Genomic DNA, 22,274 nt, shown 5'->3' on the forward strand with positions numbered 1-22,274 from the left:
TATTTGAAATTTTATGTTTAAAAAATGCCTGAGTCTACAGTTAAGGGATTCCAGAATTGTTTTGAGCAATTGCAAGCAGCTGGTGTCCCTGGGAAGAGCAATGCTCAGTTGAAGATATAATTGTGTGTGTGTGTGTGTGTGTGTGTATGTGTCCGCACATAGGTTTAAATCACCTTCTCATGTAAGTTTTCATTCTATTTCTCACTGACTTTTTTGTTTGTGGCTGTGGGATTTGGGGGTTCTAACAAGAATCAGTGTTTGAATTTTGAATCCCTGTGCTAAAGAAGAAAAAATAAAACTAACCGGCTTGGTTGGGCACACTCTCCCTGGGTCTCTTTGTTAATGTTTTTGGCAGCTTCTATTTAAATGATCCCTCTTCTCTAAGTTCACTGGGTGTTTTCTGCAGCCTTACGTAACCAGTAGAAGCCCCTGTCTCTACAAAGGAACACCTGATTCAGAAAAGCAAACATCATAACAGCAACCCATTCATCTGCTGCCCAGACTCACAACCAACCAGACGTGAGGCGACTTTATTTGAGAGAGAGAGAGTAAGAGAGAGAAAGATTGAGAGAACAAGTGGGAGGAGGGGCAGAGGGAGCAGCAGACTTCCCGCTGAGCAGGGAGCCCGATGTGGGGCTCCATCCCAGGACCCCGAGATCATGACCTGAGCCCAAGGCAGACGCTCACCTGGCTGAGCCATCCAGGCGCCCGTGTGCAACTTTATAAACTCCCAGAGACGGCGTCACAGGCTCTGGGGAAACCGAGAGTTAAGGAAAGGTAAGCGAAGCTCAGAGAAACGCCAGGAAGAGGATTATTCCTCGTACCCCCAGACGCAGCTCCACACCCTCAGAAGAACTGCCAGCTGGGAGAGGCGTCTGGAGGCCGCACTCGCAGCACGGAATCAACGGAATCCTCGTGCCCTGTGCTGAAGGGATGGAGGAGTCCGGTGCCTGGAAGCCCGAGGCGGGGAGAGCTCCCCAGAGAACCAGGCTCCTTACTCCGGGTGGGGCCAGGATCCGGTCCAATTCCCAGACCCCACTCCACTCAGGAGCACGATTTGCGTAATAAAATATCTAATGCCTTAGTGACCTAATGTTATCAGAGATATTTTAACAACCTTCAAAAATTGCCTTCAAGGTCAGAAATGCTCTTGGTCCCATTTATTGGTCAGCCCACCAAAGTCGCGCTCAGGGCTCAGTGTGCTAGGCTCTTTAGAGGAGCGTTTGAGGGCTGGGACTCGTACCTGCAAGCCCTGTTCTTGTCTCTCTTCCACGCTGCCTTGAGGGTTAAAGACTGTGGCTTTTAAGCCTGGCCGGGCCTCAGTATCACCTAGGACAGCAGGGGCCGTTGGCACAGGGCCATGGCCATTCGTTTATGTACCACCCTTGGTTGCTTTGGGACTAAAAATAGCGAAGTTGAGTAGCTGCAACAAAGGTCATGTGGCCCACAAAGCCTAAAATATTGACATCTGGCCCTTCACAGCAAAGGTTGGCCACCCTGTGATCTAGGTCCCGCTCCTCTGCGAGGTCCACGGGCCAGCAGGACCAGCATCACCTGGGACCTTGTTAGAAATGCAACATCCTAAGCCCCACCTCAGACCCGGGGAATTCCACCCTGACCTGACCCAGAGAACTAGCCAAACCTGCAGGCCTCTGGCCCCTACAGAAGCCCTGGGGGTGGGGCCTTTTGTCTACGTTGCCCAAGTGAATCTGATGTGCAGCCACCAGGGAAGCTGACTGGGAAATACGGAGTATGGTCCCTCCGGGATCAGGATCTCCCTGCAGGACTAACACCAGATCCTCAAGCGGCCGGAAGGGGTGACCAGTGAGGGCTCACGGCTCAGTGCCTCTCTAGGAACTGCCCTCTGTGGAAGAAGCGGCCCCACCCAAGCTCCCTTCCCCTTGCTGGGGGGCAGCCAGCAGCTGAAACGTGATACAGGGTGACAGCGCCTCTCATCACCATACCTGAAGGACCATCCCCAGCAATTCAACTTCTCCCTTAGCCCAGACCGTCACAGGTGGCCCCAGTAAGAGTCCACCCCAGTCCATTTCCTGACAGTCTGTAAGAGTATATGGCATGACATTACACAGGACACGGCCATAAATAAGAAAATGCAAAACAGTAAGTGTGCTAGGTGTGTGCTAGAAGGGAACATGTGACTGAGGGGTCACATAGGAGCTGTGGGGTTTTCAGAGCAGGTGGGAGGGGGATAAGAGGATAAGGTACTCCATGCAAAGGGCAACCCTGAGTTGGGCTGAGTGGAGAGGACCTGCAGACTGTCAGTGGAAGCTAAGGCTGAAGAGAAAGCCTTAAATGCCAACTAAGACATTTGCATTCAGTTGGCAAAGAAAAATCATGAAAGGCTCTGAGCAGGAGAATAACACAGTAATGGTCCCAGTTAGGCCTCAGGAATATTCGCCTGGCAATGGCATGAAAGATACTGGAGTGGCAGTGACTGGGGGTCGGGGGACAGGTCACAACGCCGTTGCAGACGTCGAGCTGCAAGGCAATGAGGGCCAGAGCTAGTGATGGGTTTAGGCAGCTGGCATGAAGGAAAGAGCACAGGGCTCCGAATGAAGGCAGAGCTGGGTTCCCAACCCCCCTCAGCCACTTACAGCCTTCAAGCCTTGGTGCAGGTCACCTGGCCTCTCGGACTTCTCCCATCGGTAAAACGGGGATAAGAGAATTAGGTAATAAACACTCCGTGCCGGGCACACGCTGTGCACGCAGCTAAGGGAAGCCATGCTCGGGAGCCGGGGCGGTGTTCATCTGTGTTTGCGCACACACCACTTATCGCCCCAGCTGAGCACACCTGAGCCTGGCCGCTCCGAAGACTGTCCTGAAAAGCGGTTCTCGCACGTAGTAATTTAATGAGGCCTCGGTTTTGTGCTTCAACTCAAATCGTCCCCCTTATGAAGGGTGCGCAGGCAATCGCCACTTCCATTGTAGCCTCGGCTGTGCCCTGTTGTTATGACGACCGTTTCCCAAACAGCCCTGCTATTTTCCTCAAATCCTTTCAGTTTCCTCTTGCCCTCAAGTCCACAAGCCCTAGAGACAATAGCAGGGTGGGTTTCTTAGATTTTCGCAGGAAATACTGTCAAGTCTTTAAATGAGCCAATGGGCTGTCTGTTGCTTCTCCTACAGGGCCCCAGCCTGAGCATCAGCATGACCCTGCAGAGCAGACCTCTACCAACATCCCCACCGATTGGACATTGGTGCCACAGAGTATCAGCGGGCACGTCAGTTTCCGGCTGGCATTAACTCTGCAGGAAAATGAAGCAGAAAACAAAAGAACGCCCCTTGCACATGTCATGACACCACACAGAGTCTGATGTTAAAAGACTATTCCAGGGGCGCCTGGGTGGCTCAGTGGGTTAAGCCTCTGCCTTCGGCTCAGGTCATGATCTCAGGGTCCTGGGATCGAGTCCCGCATTGGGCTCTCTGCTCAGCAGGGAGCCTGCTTCCCTCTCTCTCTCTCTGCCTGCCTCTCTGCCTACTTGTGATCTCTCTCTGTCAAATAAATAAATAAAATCTTTAAAAAAAAAAAAAAAAGACTATTCCAAAAGATTTAAGTTTAAGCTATTGTTGTATTATTTCTAAAATCAGCTCAATATTAGCACATCTGCCTTTCCCAATAAATATCAACCTTTGTGAATTCACTTAACATGTGGTAATACTAAAAACACTATTAATATTATTACAAAATCTTCATACCAATAATTATGCTGCTCTGGTTTCTAGCAGATCTTCCTCTCCTTGCTTTCCTTTCCTCCTCCTCCTCCTTCCTTTCTTTTTTTTTTTAATGTAAGATTTTTAAAATTTATTTGACAGAGAGAGAGATCACAAGTAGGCAGAGAGGCAGGCATGGAGAGAGGGGGAAGCAGGCTCCCCGCTGAGCAGAGAGCCCGATGCAGGGCTCGATCCCAGGACCCTGGGATCATGACCTGAGCCGAAGGCAGAGGCTTAAACCACTGAGCCACCCTTCCTTTCTTTTCTCCTTCCCTTTCTCCTACCAATCTTGTCTCCCCTCGGAGGTAGCCTGAGGATGAAAGGTCCAGTTACCCAGCTGGCAGCCTACTCAATATCTGTTCTTCCCTTCTTCTCTTTGCCAAAAGGACCACGATCCTGTTAGCGTGGTGCATGCCCAACAAACAGTCCCGATCTTCTAGTCTATCTCGCAGCCAGGGATAGCCATGTCACACGGTTCTGGCCAATGAGACTCAAGCAAAGCTTACTGGCCTCTGGGAAAGCTATCATTTTGCACATAAAAAGGACAGACTCAGGTAGAATGCGCCTTTCCCCCTTCATCGTATCTAAAGTAAGACGCGACAACGCCTTGCAACTACGAGGATGAAATCCACACGGCACGAATGGCCAAGTAATAAACCCATGTCCTTGACAGCATCCCAAGCGAGCAGCTGCCTCCCTCCAGACACTCTGTGAAGTGCAGACACTAGAGCCTCTCCTTGCTAAACCACATTCCCCCTGGTTTTGGTTCTTGCCACCAAAAGCAGTTCCTAACTGATACAAAAGATGAGGAGGGTTCCCTCCACTCAACAAATATGCTTTGAGCGCCTACTCCACGCTGAGCGCCATGCTAAGTATTTGGGCAACAAACAGTGACAGGCTTGGTGAACGGAAGAAAAAAAGACAATCAGGCGACTGGGGAAGGCTGTTCTCTCTGAGGAGGTGCATCTGAACTGAGGTGGGGTCCAGGAGGTAAAGAGTGGGGGAGGGGCCACATTCCAGCAGGTGCCCCAGGTGCTCACGTGGCTGGAACATCATGAGCCAGAGCGAGCCAGCGAGCAGGATAAGCAAAGCCAGAGAAGCAGAGGGACTGGGTTATGCAGGTCGAGGGAAGGGGTTGCTAGGGTTTTATTCTACATATAACAGATTAGGAAGCTAGCAGAGGCCATTAAGCAAGAGAGGGACGAGACCCGGTATATGTTTTTAAAAGATTTTTCTCCCTCTAACATGAAGATTGAGTTGTGAAGGGCAAGAAGAGAAGCAGGCTGCGGCTGAGGTTCAAGTAAAACATGGCAGTGGCCTGGGCTCTGGGAGGGCCATGGAGACGCAGAGGAGCCCTCACCCTGTGGACGGCACTGCCTGGGATGTCCTCACCTGTAGGGACACTGAGGAACAACCTCATCAGTGCACTTAGAGTACAAACAGGCAGAGATGAGGACACGGTAGCTAAGGCGTTTTTTAAATGGGGAGGTGCCCAGAAGAACATACAAAGGTGATGGGAGGGAATGATGGGAGAATTCACAGCCAGTCTTTGATTTTTTTTTTTAAGTATTCAGAGGGAAAGAACAGCATAGTGTTGGGAACTATTACACAGGGACTGTCACAGCATGTTAATAAGGAATTAACAGAATTGCCAAGAAGTGGTAAAAACACTGAGGTTCTGGAGAACAAACTGCTATTGGGCGCAAAGACCAACACCCATGACTTGCTTCAGCAACGGCAGACAGCTCGGAACCAGGGACGTAAGGGACACTGGGGAAGATGGACCCCAGGTTTGAGGTGGAGCCCAGGGCCAGACTGAAGAGGGGAGGAGAACCCAGGTACCTGAATGGCAGCTCTGAGAGGCCACACACTTCATATTTTTGGACACACTCGTTCTACAATGATTCCTATCCTACAGTGTGGAAACTGAAACCCAGACAAGCTAAGAAACCTGCTCAAGGTCACAAAGCTGGTCAGTATCACTGTCAAATTCCCTAACCACTGAACTATAATCTTCAAGCAAAACCACAAGGAAGAGGATGATGATAAAGAAGAGAGCCAGAAAGGTCCAGAGACTGGAGGTCATGATGGGTGTGAGAAGCTGGCTCATCGAAGGAGAGGAAGCAAATGAAACTACAAACCGACAGCAGATCAGGCTGCGCGGTCTCACGTGTGAGGAAGTGTTACAAGCTGGTGCAGTGGCTTGGGGAAGCGCAGCAGGCTCCGGGTTGGGCTTTGGGGCTGAAGGGCATCTGGCCACGAGCTACCCACTCAGTCTTGCCAGCTGCCCACTAAAATGCCTACGAAGACAGAAAAAGACCAAGGATCACAATCACCCAAAAGGGAGACTAACAGACAACCTAATCCTAGACTCTGGGAGAAATCGGCACTATTCATAAAGGAGATGGAGTTGGATTAAGAAAAATCTAAGGCTTCCAGTTTTGCTTCCTTATACAGACACCACACGGCAGGATGTAGGCAGACACTGGGTACTATTGCATCGGACACAGAGATCCGGGGCTGGAAGGGAATGGGGTTAGACCCGAACCACAACACTGGGCAGCCAGTCTATGTGACCTCACAGGCATCTGAGGCCCAGACAGAGAGCTGGCCCCTAGACACACACACCCACAGGCCATGTTACCACATCCACAAAGCAACCATAAATCCCATAGAAAACTCAGCCTTAGCCAGCTGTGGGGAGCGGCAGGGAGGCAACAGGGGGCCAGGATTATCATAAACGATGGAGTCACAATATGCATTTGCCTCGTATATAATTTATCTGAATTTAATTATATTTGCTTAGTACTGAAAGGAAAAAAGGGAGAAAAATCCCTTCATTTACCCATGGCCTTCCCCACCCCTTACCCGTTCCCCCGTTCAAAGTAGCCTTTGGCTGCCACGACCTCCAAATACTTTCCTAAACACAAAAAAAAACAGAACTACTCTTTTTTCTCTTGGCCTCTGAGCTTCCAAGAAATTTGAATTAGTTCTCCTATATCCCCCAAACTTCAAACATAATCCCCACAGAAGTAGTAAGTTGTCCCGTAGACACCTAGATGCCGGACCTGAGGGATAAAAGTCCCAAATGCTGACAGACGTGTTACTTCTGTGCACTTCTCTAACACTCTCTAAAGTTTCTTAAGCAACATCTTTGCATTTGAAATCAGAAAATACCATTCTGCCCCAAGCCGGATCACCTTTAAGGAGGCTATCAGGTGCCTGGGATGCAGGTGATCTTCGGGGCACTGTCTGTAGCCCCACTCGGGGCACTCGGCCTGGGGAGGGAGGCCAGTACTGGTGCCTCAGGGCTGCTGGGTCTGCTCAAGGCCTCCTGTCCTCAGCCTCGTAAATGCTGGCAGGAGGCTCTCCCCGCCAAGTTTTTTTTCCAAACTGCTAAAGGCAGATGGGATAGAGGAGGGCACTAACTCTGCGCTGAGCAGTTACAGCATAACGGACACGGCCCTGGATTTAGAAACAAGACACCTGACTTCCGACACCAGCTCTCCCACTCCCTCAGCCAGTGACCTTACTCGATCTCCTCATCTCACGGAATCTCAGTTTCCTCATCTGGTAAATGGGGATCACGATGGTTTATGAGGTTAGTTTAGACAGTTATGGAAACTAATGTCCCAAAGTAAAATTCTCACATACATTAGGTAATTTGAATGCTCTTTGAATTTAAACGACAAGGGAATAGACCCAGTCTCCGAAGGACGGGTGAGGCAGTGACGATAGAAACCCTCTCACGATTTCCAAACGTTCACATTGTTAGTACTCATAAAGACACTTGTATTAGCTTTCCAGGGCTGCTGTAAAAAAGGACCACAAACTGTCAGCTTAAGCAGCAGAAATTTCCTGTTGCACAGGTCTGAGATCAGGAATCTGAGATCGGGATGGTTCCCTCCAGGGGCTATGAGGGAGAACCTGTTCCAGGCCTCTCTCTCAGCTCCTGGTGGCTTGCTGACAATCTTGGGTGCTCCTTGGCTTGTAGAAGCCTTACCCTGACCTCCACCTTCACCTTCACGTGGGGTTCTTTTTGGGGTGTCTGTGTGTTCAAATGTCCCTTTTTATAAGGACACCAATCACACTGGATTAGGGCCCACATTAATGACCTCATCTTAACCTCTGTAAAGACCCTATCTCCAAAAAGGTCACATCTGGATGTACTGGTGGTAAGAACTTCAACACAGAAATTTGGGGGGGGCAGACAATGGAGCCCCTAACAACAGAGCAATGGAGGTGGTTGTGGGGCAGAGTGGGAGGAGAGCATGTAAGGGGAATGTTGGTGGCAGCTAAGGAAAAAGGCGCTAGATCATAATGTGGGCTCAGGATACTCCATCCATCTCCTTTCCAGATGAAAGCCAAGGAGGTGTTCAGAATAGCCAGAGAATCTCTCCAGGAGTCCCGGCAGAGGTAGGATTTTGCAACAGAAGCAAAATGATCTTCTGAGAGTGGCTAGAGGCTGTGGACCTACACAGAAAGGCTCCCGGGATGCAAGCCCAGGTCACCAGCCAGGAACGACAGGCTCAGATGTCCAACTGCATTAAAGGGCAGGATGGCCTTAGCAGCAGGAAGGGATTGTGGGCGCATAGACCCCAAAGCAAAGGCAGGGCCAGTAGGGGTCTAAGCCTGAGAGACTGCTGAGTACAGGATAAGCCAGGAAAAGACTCCATGCCAACTGAGAGGGGACTATGTTTCTCTGAGTGGGCCCAAGTCTAGAACCTTAAATTCACCTCTGGTTAGAGTCAGAGTAGTTTATCTGGTGTCTAACAAAGACACAGTTCACTGGACTGATTTCAAGACAAATTATCTAAGATAAGACTCGGGAAAGAGGTTGTAAGATAAAACTTCACTTGCTCAGTGGGATCATTTCTCCAACTCTTCATTTTTACAGGCTGGCGTGTGACCATCCATCACGCAGCGCCCAAGCCAGCAGAGCTCCCAGGCTCCCTGGAGAGACAGAGCAAGGCGGTGTGACCGGTGTGACCACCGGGCTGCACACAGTCCCTGGAGAGCCTGTGGCACGATGTATGTCACTCTGCCCAGGTGGGGCCTGGGCCACAAGCACATGAGACTTCCTAAACTTTATGAACTGCCTGGGTTTGCTCCCACCTGTTTTTGTAGTGATTTTTGCAAGATGACCCTGGTAACAAAGAGGCTTGTGTTTGGCAAAGGGAGTAGAGGAAAGTGGGGGTGTCTTCTTGCTATGCAACCAGTCAGGTAGACAAGAACCCAGAGAGGACGAGCAGATGGAACTTCTGAGGAAAGAAAACATTATCTCTGGAGACTCCAGGAGAATACAATGGACACAGGAAGTGCTAGGAGATTTAGTCATTAAAGAAAGGTCACTTGGGGTCCTATACAGGCACAGTGTTAGGCACAGGGATCCGGTGGTGAGCAAAAAGACCCCTTATCTAAGAAATACAGCTTGTCAGGCTTGAGGGGCAGGCATTCATCGATAAATTATAGGAAAATATAACCACAAGCGTAACAGGTAGATAGAAGGAGCTGGGGGAGGGAAGGAAGAAGAGAGGGAGGAGCCTTATCCATCAGAAAGCTCCTGTGCTCCTGCGCTCCAGCGCTCCTGTGCTCCTGCGCTCCTGCGCTCCTGCGCTCCAGCGCTCCTGCGCTCCAGCGCTCCAGCGCTCCTGCGCTCCTGCGCTCCTGCGCTCCTGCGCTCCTGCGCTCCTGCGCTCCTGCGCTCCTGCGCTCCTGCGCTCCTGCGCTCCTGCGGCTGTCTGCATGCACACAGCTCCCCATCCCCCACTCCCCAGCAAAATGAGCTACTCAGGCCCCTGCACTCCTCCAGCATCTTTCCCATATTATGTTCCAGGATGGTCCACAGGCTGACCTGAAGTGTGTCTACCTTTGTGTCTGTCTCCACTAATTATTCATTTCTTACAGTTCAAGGAACATATCTTAACCAACTTTGTGCCTAATGTATATTGAATGAATAAGAGAGCAAACGTCTTTTATCTTTAGTCTGTGGACACAGGGAAACAAAGAGCTAGAATACTGTCTTAACGACATTATCAAGATGAATAAAGGTCAGCACATTTAAGCATTACACTGAAACCAACAAGGTACATTTTAATAGGAATAAATTTAAAAATCTGCACTTGGGTGACTGAAATCAGTAGTATGACTGCAGGACTCGTGGCGGGAGGGTGGGGGAAAGCCATTCATTCGGCCAACATTGACTGAGTGCCACCTATGTTCCAGTCACTGTTCCAGGAGCTGGATATACAGCACAGACAATGTCTCTGAGGTGACAAGACTTAAATTCAACTAGAAAAAAAGATCTACAGGTTTTAATCAATCACAAGTTTAATGTGAGTCATCGAGGTAATACAGCAGCAACAAGAGCAGGAAAACAAACAAATCCTAACCTGTTTTACCTGCACTGAGAGACAGTCAGTGCCCGCACATTGCCCTGTGCTGCCCAACTAACACATAAGAGCTTGGTGCTAACCACAGGTCTCTTGTATCAGGAGGGAATCTGATATGCAAGGGATGTAGCATATCTGGAATCACATGGTCAGGTCCCCAAAAGTCTGAGAGATGACCGGAAGATCTGCATGTGTCCGGACTGGAGAACCAGAGGTCAGAGGAGATGCAACAGTTTTCTTCAAATATTGAGAGTTGTCTATACCAGACTCGACTGCAAGGGCGTGGAGTTCACCAGGTAGAGATTACAAAGCAGCGGAAAGTGTTTCTCACAAGGAGAACTGCTCCACTAAGGTATAAGGGACCTCCTTCCCCAGGGAAGACATGTCCCATCTATGGTAGAAGAAAACTCTGGTATCCAAGACCAGACTGGAGTTTCAAGAGACCACAGGAGATTTTGAGTCCCATCAACCGTAAAAGCAAGAATTCTATAGTTAATCTTCCATCAATCAGGAAGGCAGTATTTAGGAGTATGGGTTTTGGATTCAAGCAGAGCTGGATCCCAGAACTGGATGGGGGGAAGTCACTAGCACACTCCACACCTCATTCCCTTACTAGTAAGAGAAGGACAGTCACAGTTCCTACCTCATCCCGGCCATGAGGACGAAGTTCTGTTAACTTCTGTGAGATGAGTTCTGTTAAGTGCTGCTTTGTACAGTCCCCCGCCCTTGGTAAGTCATCAATAAACATTAGCTGAAGGTAATAGTAAGTGTTCTTCATTTTATTTTGCGTATTTCAATTTATTTAGGTAAATTGTTTTGCTTTGAGTTTCTATAATTTTGTAATCCTCAATCGTGCATTTATAAAAGCATTATAGCAATTTAAAACTGTAAAATAGAAGGACTTTAGAGAAATTCGAAACGTTTTATTTCCTAGAGAAATTAGGGAAATACCTAACAGTACAAGAAGGTATATTTAAGGGTATAATTTAAGGGACTTGTAATCAAATTGAGGTAAAGCTAGGGTGTTACTCATGTACGGGATGGCTGTGTTGGCTGGGCATGGCAACCTCAGAGACTCCCTTTCTCCTGGAGAGATCCCCATCAGACAACGGAAGTAAAAATCAATCCAGCAAACTGATTTTATGAGGACTAAATCATGTCAGACCAATTTAATTTCCTCCTGTGAGAGCGAGACAGGCTGCTATGACACAGGGAAGCAACAGGCTATCAGATACTGTGGTTTGGACTAAGTCTTCAATTCCAGCCTACATAACAGCTGAACCTAAAACTTAATTGAATTCTGCTAGCTAGTAGAGATGATCTCCCAAAACAGGAACCAGAGGCTCAGGATCTACTTTTTGAGTAAGAGGGAGGCAAGAAAGTCCTTTCCATTGTAGGACTGGCAGAAAAACACGCCCCCCCCCCATCCTGCAGTAAAATGCAGAATTCATCCAACAAATATTTATCAAACACTGTCCTGTGACATGCCCTCAGTCTGAATTGGACTAAGAAACCGAAGTAAAATTTACAAGCAGACACGCTTAAATGGGACTTTTCAGTAGACATGAGTATGGAGTTGGGGGGGGGGGCAGTGCACCAGAAGAAATGGAATCTTTGGACTGGGCTGGGTGTTTCAATGGCATAGGGTAGAGTTTTAAAGAGCAGCTGTGGGGGGCACCTGGGTGGCTCAGGTGGTTAAGCCTCTGACTCTAGATTTTAGCTCAGGTCTTGATCTCAGGGTCCTGAGATGGAGCCCAACTTGGGACTCTGTGCTGGGCATGGAACCTGCTCAAGATTCTCTCTCCCCTTCTGCCCCTCCCTAACCCTACCGGAGTCCCTGCTCAGGTTCTCTCTCTCTCTCTCTAAAGAAAAAAGAGCAACTGTGGGATGAGAAAGGCACTTTGAAGAACCAGGTTAAATGGGTCCAAGTGGGCAAACTTCAGTAGCAAGGACGCCTTCAGGATCACCTGCCTGGCAAGGCTGGCCCATATTTGGCAAGGAACCACAAATCAGCATGCTCATCCCAGGCCCCACCTGTTGCAGGGACCGCTCTGATGAGGCGCGATAGGATAGGAGTCAGGATAGCAGACTAAAAAAGAGTAAGTACTGGAAATGAATATTTAGCCATCCCATAATAACCATCTCATACCCACAGGTAGATACACACACACCATATACTCCCAGTTCGCAAGGCAACCATTCCTTGAAGCTGTACTCTGTTGTTGGTTTTTTGGTTGTTTTTTGTTTGTTTGTTTATTTGTTTTTTCCATTCTAGATCTTTTCAACCATTTTTCCTTGGAGTGCAGCTCTGGCCTTTTGACTCTGTGAAGTACCACACCTCCCAAGAAATGCTGTTAAATCTAACATTTACCAGGTCCCTGATGAAGGCTTATGTCTTATCCTCATTTCTGACACTGAATTGAACAAATACATCATTTGGAAACTTGCTGAAAGCCCTGATGACACAAAGTAACCATTATGATCACTACAGTGAGTGCAAAACATTACAAATACAGTGTTCTGTCTTGCACCATTTTCACTGACAGTTCTCCCCTTTTTTGGGTTTTTTTGTTTGTTTGTTGTTTTTTTAAAAAGGGACTCACCAAGTTCTTATGGAAAGGGAGCCAGCTTTGGCCCTAAAAGATGGAGAGACTGATTCTTAAGATTAAAACAGCAGCCCTTATGAAGGAAGTGCGGATTTAGGAGTATTGAACTTTCTAAGACTATTTCACATTTCTTTCCTCCTCCTGATAACATACAGTATGCTTCAAATTAACCTCATTTTCTATCTCAGAATTCATTATTTAAAAATGCCAACAACAGGGCGCCTGGGTGGCTCAGTGGGTTAAAGCCTCTGCCTTCAGCTCAGGTCATGATCCCAGGGTCCTGGGATCGAGCCCCGCATCGGGCTCTCTGCTCAGCAGGGAGCCTGCTTCCTCCTCTCTCTCTCTGCCTGCCTCTCTGCCTATTTGTGATCTCTGTCTGTCAAATAAATAAATAAATAAAAAAAAAAAAAGAGTAAAGATACTCTAAAAATGCCAACAACATAAACAGATCTGGAAAGAGTTAAAGTATTTTATGCAAATAATGATCTGGCTTTTGACAACATCCATATACTAAAGAGTGAGGTGTTCTCCTTTTCCACCAACACATTTATGACTAAAGGTCAGTCTGCAATAACAGACTATTTTCATCTCTATAATCATTAGTGTCTGCTTTAAAAAAAATAATAATTCTGCTAGGTGACTGGACCAGAAAGTTCTCTGCATATCCTTCTGTTAAATTTCTGCTAGTGGGGGAATGGTAAGAGTGTGTAATGCACAGCCCCAGTCCACATCCTGTGCCCAGCCTCCTAGGAAGTACGGAGGCACCGCAGGGTGGGGAGGAAGTCTTCACTCTGGAACACCTGCTGGGGAGAAGTGAGCTTCAGTGCAGAACCAATGGTGGGGCGAGCGGGCGTGCTTTGTGCCCCGAACTAGGATTCTGGTTTTCGCAGTCCGAGGGAAAGAAGGGGAAGCGAAGAGGAAAACTCCACCCAGGCAATCTGGGTCAGGCGCCCTGTCTATAAATCAAGGCAGAGAGAGTCCAGGTGGCGTGGCGGGGGGTTGGAGAGGGGGCCGGATTGGGTCCACCGGGGCCGGCGGGGGAGGGGGACGGGGGGCGAGGAGGGACAGAGACGAAGGCAAGCGCGCCGGGGCGCGGGTGGGTGGAGGAGCAGGTGTGCGTGCCAGGTGGGCTGTCCTCGCGGCGGATGCGTCGGTCCCGGCACTGAGCGCCCGCGGCTCCCGGGACAGGCTCAGTCTCTGCAAGGGTGTCGCGCTGACCCCACTCGCTGGGCCTGGGTCTGTCGGTCTGCCAGCAGGCCGGTCCAGTCGGTATGCTGTCCTCACCTCCCCTCGACCGCCTACCACTCGCACGGAAATCTCCGGCTGCCCCGGCGCCCCTCATCCCTCCCGCTGGTCTCTCGGCTCCGGCCTCCCCGCGCCCGGGGTCCGCGGCAGCCGCTCACTCACCCGCGTGCAGGCCGCCCGCCTCGGGGCCGCTGTCGGTGGCCGCGGCGCTGGGCGGCGCGTCCGAGTCGGTGTAGGTGAGCCAGGTGGACTCGGTCTCCCGGGTCCAGCTCTCGTAGTAGCGGGGCTCGATGGCATCGGCCCGGCTCCCGCCACAGCCCATCCTCCTGCGCTGCGGGCGCGCCCGGCGGCCCTTCGGCTCGCGGCTCCGGCGGCGGCGGCGGCGGCGGCGACTCAGCCCCGGCGGCGCAGCCCAAGCCGGCGAGCAGGCGGCGGCGGCGGCGGCGGCGGCATCGCGTCCCCGCCCGCGCCGCAACCAGGCGCCCAGCTCCCGCCTCGCCCCCCGCCCCCTCGCCCTCTCCCCGCGCCCCTCCTCCCCGCTTCCCAAGCCCTCCCTTCCCGCGTTTCCCTTCCCTCCCCCTCGGGCCCCGCTCTCCCCTCCCCCACACCCCCTCCCTCCCTCGGAGCGCCGAAGCTGGTCGGGGGCGCAGGAGCTGCAGCCAGAGAACGTGAGGACAGCCGGGGTCCCAAGAGAGGTTCGGCCCCACGGGCTGAAATTACGCTCCCAGGGTCCTGCGCATCCATCCATCCACACACTCCCCTGTTCATCCGTTCATCTATTCACCCATTCATGCAAGCATCCTTCTTTCCCTCTTTTCTTCCCTCCCTCCCTCCCTTCCTTCTGTCCTTCCTCATTTTTCCCTACCTTCCTCCCTTCCTTCCATTCATCTATTCTGGGGAGAACTGGAGCGCTTGGGAAGGAATCCAAGCGTTCTGGCCACTTGTTTCAAAAGCAGTAGGGCTGAGGACAAGCCCCCCCCCCCCGCAATGGGCAGAAAGTAATGCCATTAAGAATTAAGGAACAGGGGCGCCTGGGTGGCTCAGTGGGTTAAAGCCTCTGCCTTCAGCTCAGGTCTTGATCCCAGGGTTCTGGGATGGAGGCCTGCATTGGGCTCTCTGCTCAACAGGGAGTCTGCTTCCCTTCCTCTCTCTCTGCCTGCCTCTCTGCCTACTTGTGATCTCTCTCTGTCAAATAAATAAAATCTTTAAAAAAAAAAAAAGGACTAAGGAACAGTCAGTGCCCTTTTCTGGTCTTAACTGGTTTGGAGAGTAGGAGTGGGGCCTATGATTTCTGATGGAGTTGGGCTAGACTCTATCACTAACACCTTTCCAGTTCTGTGACTTTGAACTTTGTTTTCAAGAAAGTGAAACAGAACAAGCTCTCCCTGGGGCTGGGAGGCAGGGCTGGCTCTCCTCCAAGCCCACCAGCAGCCTTGACATTCCTGTGTTCACTGCCCAGCTGTCAGCCCTTCATTCATTCCCTGTTGCACACTCAGCAATTTGAACACTAGAGTTCAGACTTGGGTGGGCCAATGAATTTACCTGTCCGAAAGAAGCCACAACATCTGGTAAAAGAAGGAAACTGCCCTTAAAGGAGAGGTCTGGAAAGGAGAAGAACTGGAAGAATAAATCCTCAGTGACCCAGCTCTGCCAGAATAGAACATGATGTTGAATGAGTATTGTTTTCATTCATTCAACATGTATTCACTAAATACCTATTATAGCAGAACACTGCTAGTATATATATAATATACTGTGTATGTTACCCATTATATATACATTTGTAGTGTGTACTGTTTAATACAGCTTACAAAGTATATAGAATAAAGGTATAGTATTCATTATACCCTACATAATGTACAGAATGTAGACACTGTCTATAATACACAGCATCTAGTAAATAGACCAAGTCTAGGGCATTGCCTTCCAATAGTGTTCATCAAATATTTTCTTAATGAATGAATGACAAGAGGCAATATGGGGATGTGCTTAAGAGCACAGATCTAGGGCCCAACACTGAGTTTGGAGCTTGGCTCTGCCACTTACCAACTGGATGGCCTTGGGCAAGTTTCCTAAGCTCTCTGTGCCTCAGTTTCCTCATTTGTGAATGGAGATAATAAACTCTCTAAGGATGTGTAAGTGCTTGGGAGAGTGCCTGGCACAGAGGAAGCACTCAGTATTAGCTATCATGCACATCTGGGGCAAGAAGAAACATGGCAGCTCTATCCCTTAAGGAGTAAATCACTGAAATGATATATTTTCACATGAGATAATGTCTGTGAATTTCTTAGCACACAGAAGAAAGTTTGGTAAATCATATTTTTTCTTTTCCCTCCTTCCCTTTTCCTTCATTATGTTACTAGCAACCTTCCTGCAAATTTCTTACCACCATTCCTACACAATCATCATCAACAGAGCAACATTCTATTTTTTTCATGGAATCTCTTCTGCTGTTACATAACACCACAAATTCAGAGACTTTTTGGACCTAGAAAAAGTTAAAGATCAGTTGATTCAGTCCTTTAATTTTACCAACTGGGAAATCATAGTCCAGAGAGGTTTGGGGTGTCACCCCAAATCACAAAGTAAAGTGTGATCTTTGGAAGACCTGAAGTTTCAATCCTTGTGCTTGGGGCCTCTGACTGCTGGTTCTGTACTCTTTCAACTCTTTAGTTGGTGCTAAATTTTCTCCCAAAACTTTAGAAACAAATGTAATAAATTAAATGTAAATATATAAAGTATAATAAATTATCTTTTCTTCTTTTTTTTTTAAAGATTTTATTTATTTATTTGACAGACAGAGATCACAAGTAGGCAGAGAGGCAGGCAAAGAGAGAAGAAGGGAAGCAGGCGCCCGATGCAGGGCTTGATCCCAGGATCCTGGGATCATGACCTGAGCTGAAGGCAGAGGCTTTAACCCACTGAGCCACCCAGGCGCCCCTATAATAAATTATCTTAAACCATCTGTTCCGAGTCTGTAATTCAACTGGCATGAACTGGTCACCTTTTTCTATAAGTTTAAAAGCAACAATAGGGACGCCCAGTGGGTTAATTGTCCAACTCTTGACCTCAGCTCAGGTCTTGATCTCAGGGTTGTGAATTCAAGCCCCGCACGGGGCTCCATGCGTGGATGTGGATGTGTGTATGTGTGTATATACATATGTATATATGTATATATGTATACATATATATATTCATATATACATATGTATATATGTGTATGTGTGTATATACATATGTATGTGTGTATGTGTGTATATACATATGTATATATGTATATATGTGTGCGTATGTGTGTATATATGTGTGTATGTGTGTATATACATATGTATATATGTATATGTGTGTGTATGTGTGTATATACATATGTATATACACACATATGTATATACACACCTACAAAAAATAAAAGCAACAACAAAAAACAATTATTTTAAAGGAAGGAGGGTTGCAACAAGGAATCGAAAGCCTTAGCCAAAGCCACCCAGAACAACGAAGTAGATTACGCCTTTAAAAACTATTGCCGAGTGGTGTTTGTCACATGATGGGATTCTTGGAATAAAGTATCTGTGGCTTTAAGACCCCTTGTGGTGGGTATCACCCCTGGCTTGTTTCTATGGAAACTGGAGCAAAGGGCTTTAGGGACCAAAGCCCTTCCACCTCCAGATCTTATTTATGTGGCTAGTGTCACAGGGTTCTGCCCAACAGGTCGCAAGCTGAAGAAAGGAGACCTTCAGTGAGACAGTCACAGGCCAGGACAGAACAGAAGCTCTGCAGGACCCTCAGCCTGCCCTCAGGACCAAAGTCATCCACAAAAAGACTTCAGATGGATTCACTGCCTTCTAAGTTGCAAATTTTCCAAGCAGAAAAAGTAAGGCAGGGGCGCCTGGGTGGCTCAGTGGTTTAAGCCTCTGCCTTCGGCTCAGGTCATGATCTCAGGGTCCTGGGATCGAGCCCCGCATCGGGCTCTCTGCTCAGCAGGAGTCTGCTTCCCCCTCTCTCTGTCTGCCTCTCTGCCTAGCTCTGATTTCTCTCTGTCAAATAAATAAAAAATTTAAAAAAAAAAAAAAAGTAAGGCAAATGAGGAGCTCTAGCAGCAGTAACTCTGACCCACAGGATTCAGAACCCAGGGAAATTTCGTCCCGAATGCCTAACTTCAGCAAGTATCCCACGACTCCGAATTCAGTGAGCACACCAGACCTGGAGCCCCACGCCCTCTGTCTGGAGGATTCTCAAGTAGTTTCCACCGAGCATCCCTCCTGTTCCCCAATCTTGACTGGCTGACACGTCCTCATGGATCTACACATTGTAATTGTGTTGTAAAGGGAAAGAGCTCCACGTTAGCACCCCAAAGCACAAAATCTAACTGCATGCCTCACACCTGGGTAAAAAAAAGTTGGCAAAGTGCCACACGGGCCCACTTCCTTCTCTCTCACCTTTAAAGAATGACGCCATCCCTGGGGAACTGTGTGGCACTGGAGTTCAGGTAATACAAGGTGAACATGACAAACTGGAGTAAAAACAAGACAGAGAAACCGAAACAGTAAAAGAGCAAGAAGATAAATGAGGATTGGATTTGGTTTAAGAGTTAGAAAGGGTGAAAGAGGAAACTTGGGGAAAAAAAGAAAAAAAAGGGTTGCATGCTACCCCAAAACATGGATATAGGAAATTAAATTTAAATGTGAAACTAAACACTGTAAGTTCTCCCCCAAGAATCTTTAAGCCAGTAAGTCTCAGAAAAAGAGTGGTCAGCTCCTCTGGGTTAATTCTAAAGAGAGTCAGCAAATTTCTTCAATGTTCTCAGAGTTTATCTCGGCGTCTGGACGAATGTCCTCTGGCACATTGTTATAACCCAAAGGAAAACCCAGGACAAAGCAGTTGCTATTGTTTCCATGTTTTTGATTTCAGGATATTTCCTTTCTGTGCAGGACTAGCTCATTGATAAGGTGTAATGAATAACCAATTTGTTCTCTCAGTGGGGAGAATGAGCCACATTCTCCTGGAAACGGCCTGGAGAGGAATTAGAGGTAAGAAGAGATCCAGAGAGCCATAGTTCCACAGGACTAATTCCAGATACAATTCTGAAAGCCCCAGAAGGTTCTGATAAAGCATCCACATAGCAGAACCTAGCACATCAGCGCCTTCATTATCTATGTCCCCTCCCATCTCACCGGGTGAATTCATGTTGTTCCAGCACTTCCTCTGCATCTGAAAGAAGGAAAGGTTGAATCATTTGCCAAAGTTACTCTAAATGTCAGGAAGAGGAAGATTAGAGCCTAGATCTCTCAGTCCTTCCACAGGGCGGCTTCCTTCTCCTTAGAGCAAAGGAAGGGCAGGTTGTAACTTCTTCCCGAGTTTGGAGAATGACCATTTTTCTATGGCTCTGCATATTGCTGTCTTCATTAAGAACGATGGTCCCAATTCCATGCATTAGCTCTCTCTGATTGAGCCTTCACCTTGAGCCCAGGAAGATGCTGACAGCATGTGAATCGGAAAAGTAGTTTGAGCATCAGTAGGCACTTGTAAGAACATAATCTGGTAAAGAGAGAGGAACCAAAAGAGATGGAATAGAGTGAGCCTGCTGCTGCTGGCAGAGGATCGTGAGTTTACCATGCCAGGAGTCCCGGAGTGCATAGTCCAGGTTTTTAAGGCAAAGCTCGAGGACAGGAACAGAATGTTCTCCTCACCCCTGACTATGGCCTGGAGCATGGAGGCAAACTGTGGCTTGGGGCTCTTGACCGTTCACAGAAATGTTCATGTAGCCCAGAGTAGGCCAGACCACTGAGACTATTTCTCTGAAAGAAAGCAAATACAATTTTTTGTTTGTTGTTTGCTTACCTATAGGACACTTAACCTGGACCCCTAATCATTAAAGATATATGGTACGTCCTACTCATTTCCCTTTGCGGAGAGTTGCTTGACTTACTGAGTCAGAGCAAATAAAAATGAGTCGCAGGCAAGTGAAAATATACAAATTCATTTTCATATTTATTATATTGCTCCTTAAGGTGAGGGCAGGCTGTTAACGGAACTTACGTATAACGTTAGACCACAGCATGACAAAGCTCAGGGGAACAGAAGGCAACTTTTGTTCATCTTTCCCAGATGAAAGCAGAAAGGACCCCAGTCAGTTACTCTGTTGATGCCATCTTGCTTGTTACCATTGGGAATGACCGCCTTCATCAGAAAAGGTATAGATGTAAGAGACGGGGTGAGACGCAGGGAAGTTAGGACCTCTCAATCCTGTCCCTGTAAAATGAACATGGGAAGGAGGTTCAGTTTGCTTTCTGCTAGTCTTTGGTCAACAGAAAAGTAGTCGCCTTATCCTACATGAAAAACATGACTTCCTGATTGTAGTACAGAGACGGAAGGGAAAAAATGAGCAGGGCAGACACCAGGTCTTTCATTTGTAATAACCCAGTGAAAACACTGGCTCCTGAGAGAGCTGGTGGCTCAGGAGCCAATGGGAGAGCAGCTGAGGCAGCTGCGGGGCATTTTGAGGACAGAAGCGGTCTAGACACAGTGAAGTTCTCAATACACTGCCCGGGAGAGGGGGTCCCTCTGACTCTGCCTGCATTTCAGGGTCATTTAATCATGGATTTAGAATGTTTTTTGGATATCCTCCCCCTCGAGCGTACCCGTGTTCCAATTCCGACTGTGATGTTTACTCACGTGAGAACAGAAGCACTGTTCCGTGCCTTGCTCTCGTCTGTGAGATGGACATAAGCACAGTAGCTGTTTCAGTGTTGCTGGGGAAAGCGGACAGTAAACACAGTGAACTCAAGTCTTAACACACGGCGAGTGTTCAGCAGAGGCTAGCTTTGTTTCAATCTTCAAAAATGTTTTATTCTCGTCATTGTTATTCCCTGACTGGCTGGGACAGCCAGGTCTTCTTTCTGTCCTGCTTTTGACATTGCAGGGCTGACCTTACATGGCCTCCTTCATTGTCCTTAAAGCCCTGGCCTCCTCAGAGCAAGACAGAGTGGGAACAAGCTAAGTGAACCCCAAGGGGGCTCCGAATGCATAGAGGTGCCTCTCCCTTCATGTCTCCACTTCTGGCCAGAGAGGCAGAGCTCAGAGGCAGGACCAGCTTTCTGCACAGAGGCAGATGCATTTTGCACCCAGAGGTGACTTTGGAAACCAAATGGGGACTGTTATGCCCCAATAATGGGTCCATGATTAAAGGAGCGAGACTGATACAAAGCGAAGGTCAAGCAAAGCTTTATTTTGCGCCAAGCATCAAGAATCTAACCAAACGTTCGGGGCTGCACCTCTTACAAGAGAGGGCGACCCTTGTCTGTTTCACAGTCTAGCTTTTAAGGGCAAAGACCATGCGGTCGGGCCTGGCCACGCACAGGTGGCCAATGAGATTGTAACACACACAGGAAACTCCACAGTGATGTTAGGTGACCAACTGAATTATAATTTACCCTAGTAGACATTTGAATCAGCCTATTACACCTTGATTAGGATTGGCGCCAAAAGGGTACCCAAAGGGCGGGGGCCCATACTCCTTGGTAGCTAGGGAGACAGTATGCAAACCCCCTACTGATCGGATGTCTCCACCTGGCCTGACCCACCTTTGTATCTGGGCATTGTTACCCGGAGCTGGTTTCCGGGACCCGCCTTTAAGTGAATCCCCTGGGGGAAGGGGAGCGAGGACAGTTCAAGGGCTAAACAACAAGGTTTTGTTTAACCTCAATGAAAGCCTCTTGACAAAATATAAACATAAAATAGGTCCTTACAGGGACTCTGGGGGGGGGGGGGGATGACCGTCCCTGCAAGGACACCCTTTCTGATAAACAGTGCATCAGGTGGACCTTTGATGCACACCAACTGGCTTCCGAGACTGGAGTACGTACACTCAGCATGGAGGGAGGGGTCCTCTACCCAGCTCCTGCGACTAACTCTAGCTAACATTTATGGAGCACTTATGGGTCCCAGTCCCTCTATAATAGGCAATTTGCATATGGATTAGCTCATTTGATCCTCACAGCAATGCTAGGAGGTGGGTGCTATTAAAAGCCCCATTTTTATACTGAGACACTGAGATTTACAGAGGTTAAATGACTTGTCCAATGTCAACCATGATACCAAAGTCAAGATTTAAACACAGGTCTATGCAACACCAAAGTGCACCCACTGATCACACTGCTGGTCTTCCATCTGAGAGCTGTTCAGATGGGGCTGGCTACGTGCAAACACCTAAGGAGAGGTCTTCTCCAAAGGCAACCCCATTTGGAAAAGCTACATGTGCTCGTGTGCTCCTACTATGCACAGGAGGAAAAATGAAGATTATTAG

At 48.4% G+C, this 22,274-nt stretch overlaps 1 protein-coding gene across 1 annotated transcript in view; it reads right to left on the reverse strand.

Annotated features, from left to right (window-relative positions):
- The window catches only part of BAALC (BAALC binder of MAP3K1 and KLF4), a gene marked incomplete at its 5' end in the record, with an annotated part of 85,483 nt that extends 71,189 nt beyond the window's left edge, over nucleotides 1-14,294 (reverse strand). The window contains one exon of the mRNA XM_080802252.1: nucleotides 14,135-14,294. Within this exon, the coding sequence (XP_080658378.1) occupies nucleotides 14,135-14,294 (160 nt within the window). The remainder of the gene's footprint in view (nucleotides 1-14,134) is intronic.
- Nucleotides 14,295-22,274: the final 7,980 nt, after the last annotated feature.

This window comes from Martes martes, assembly GCF_963455335.1.
Source record: "Martes martes genome assembly, chromosome: 4".
In the NCBI taxonomy this organism is placed as follows: Eukaryota; Metazoa; Chordata; class Mammalia; order Carnivora; family Mustelidae; genus Martes; species Martes martes.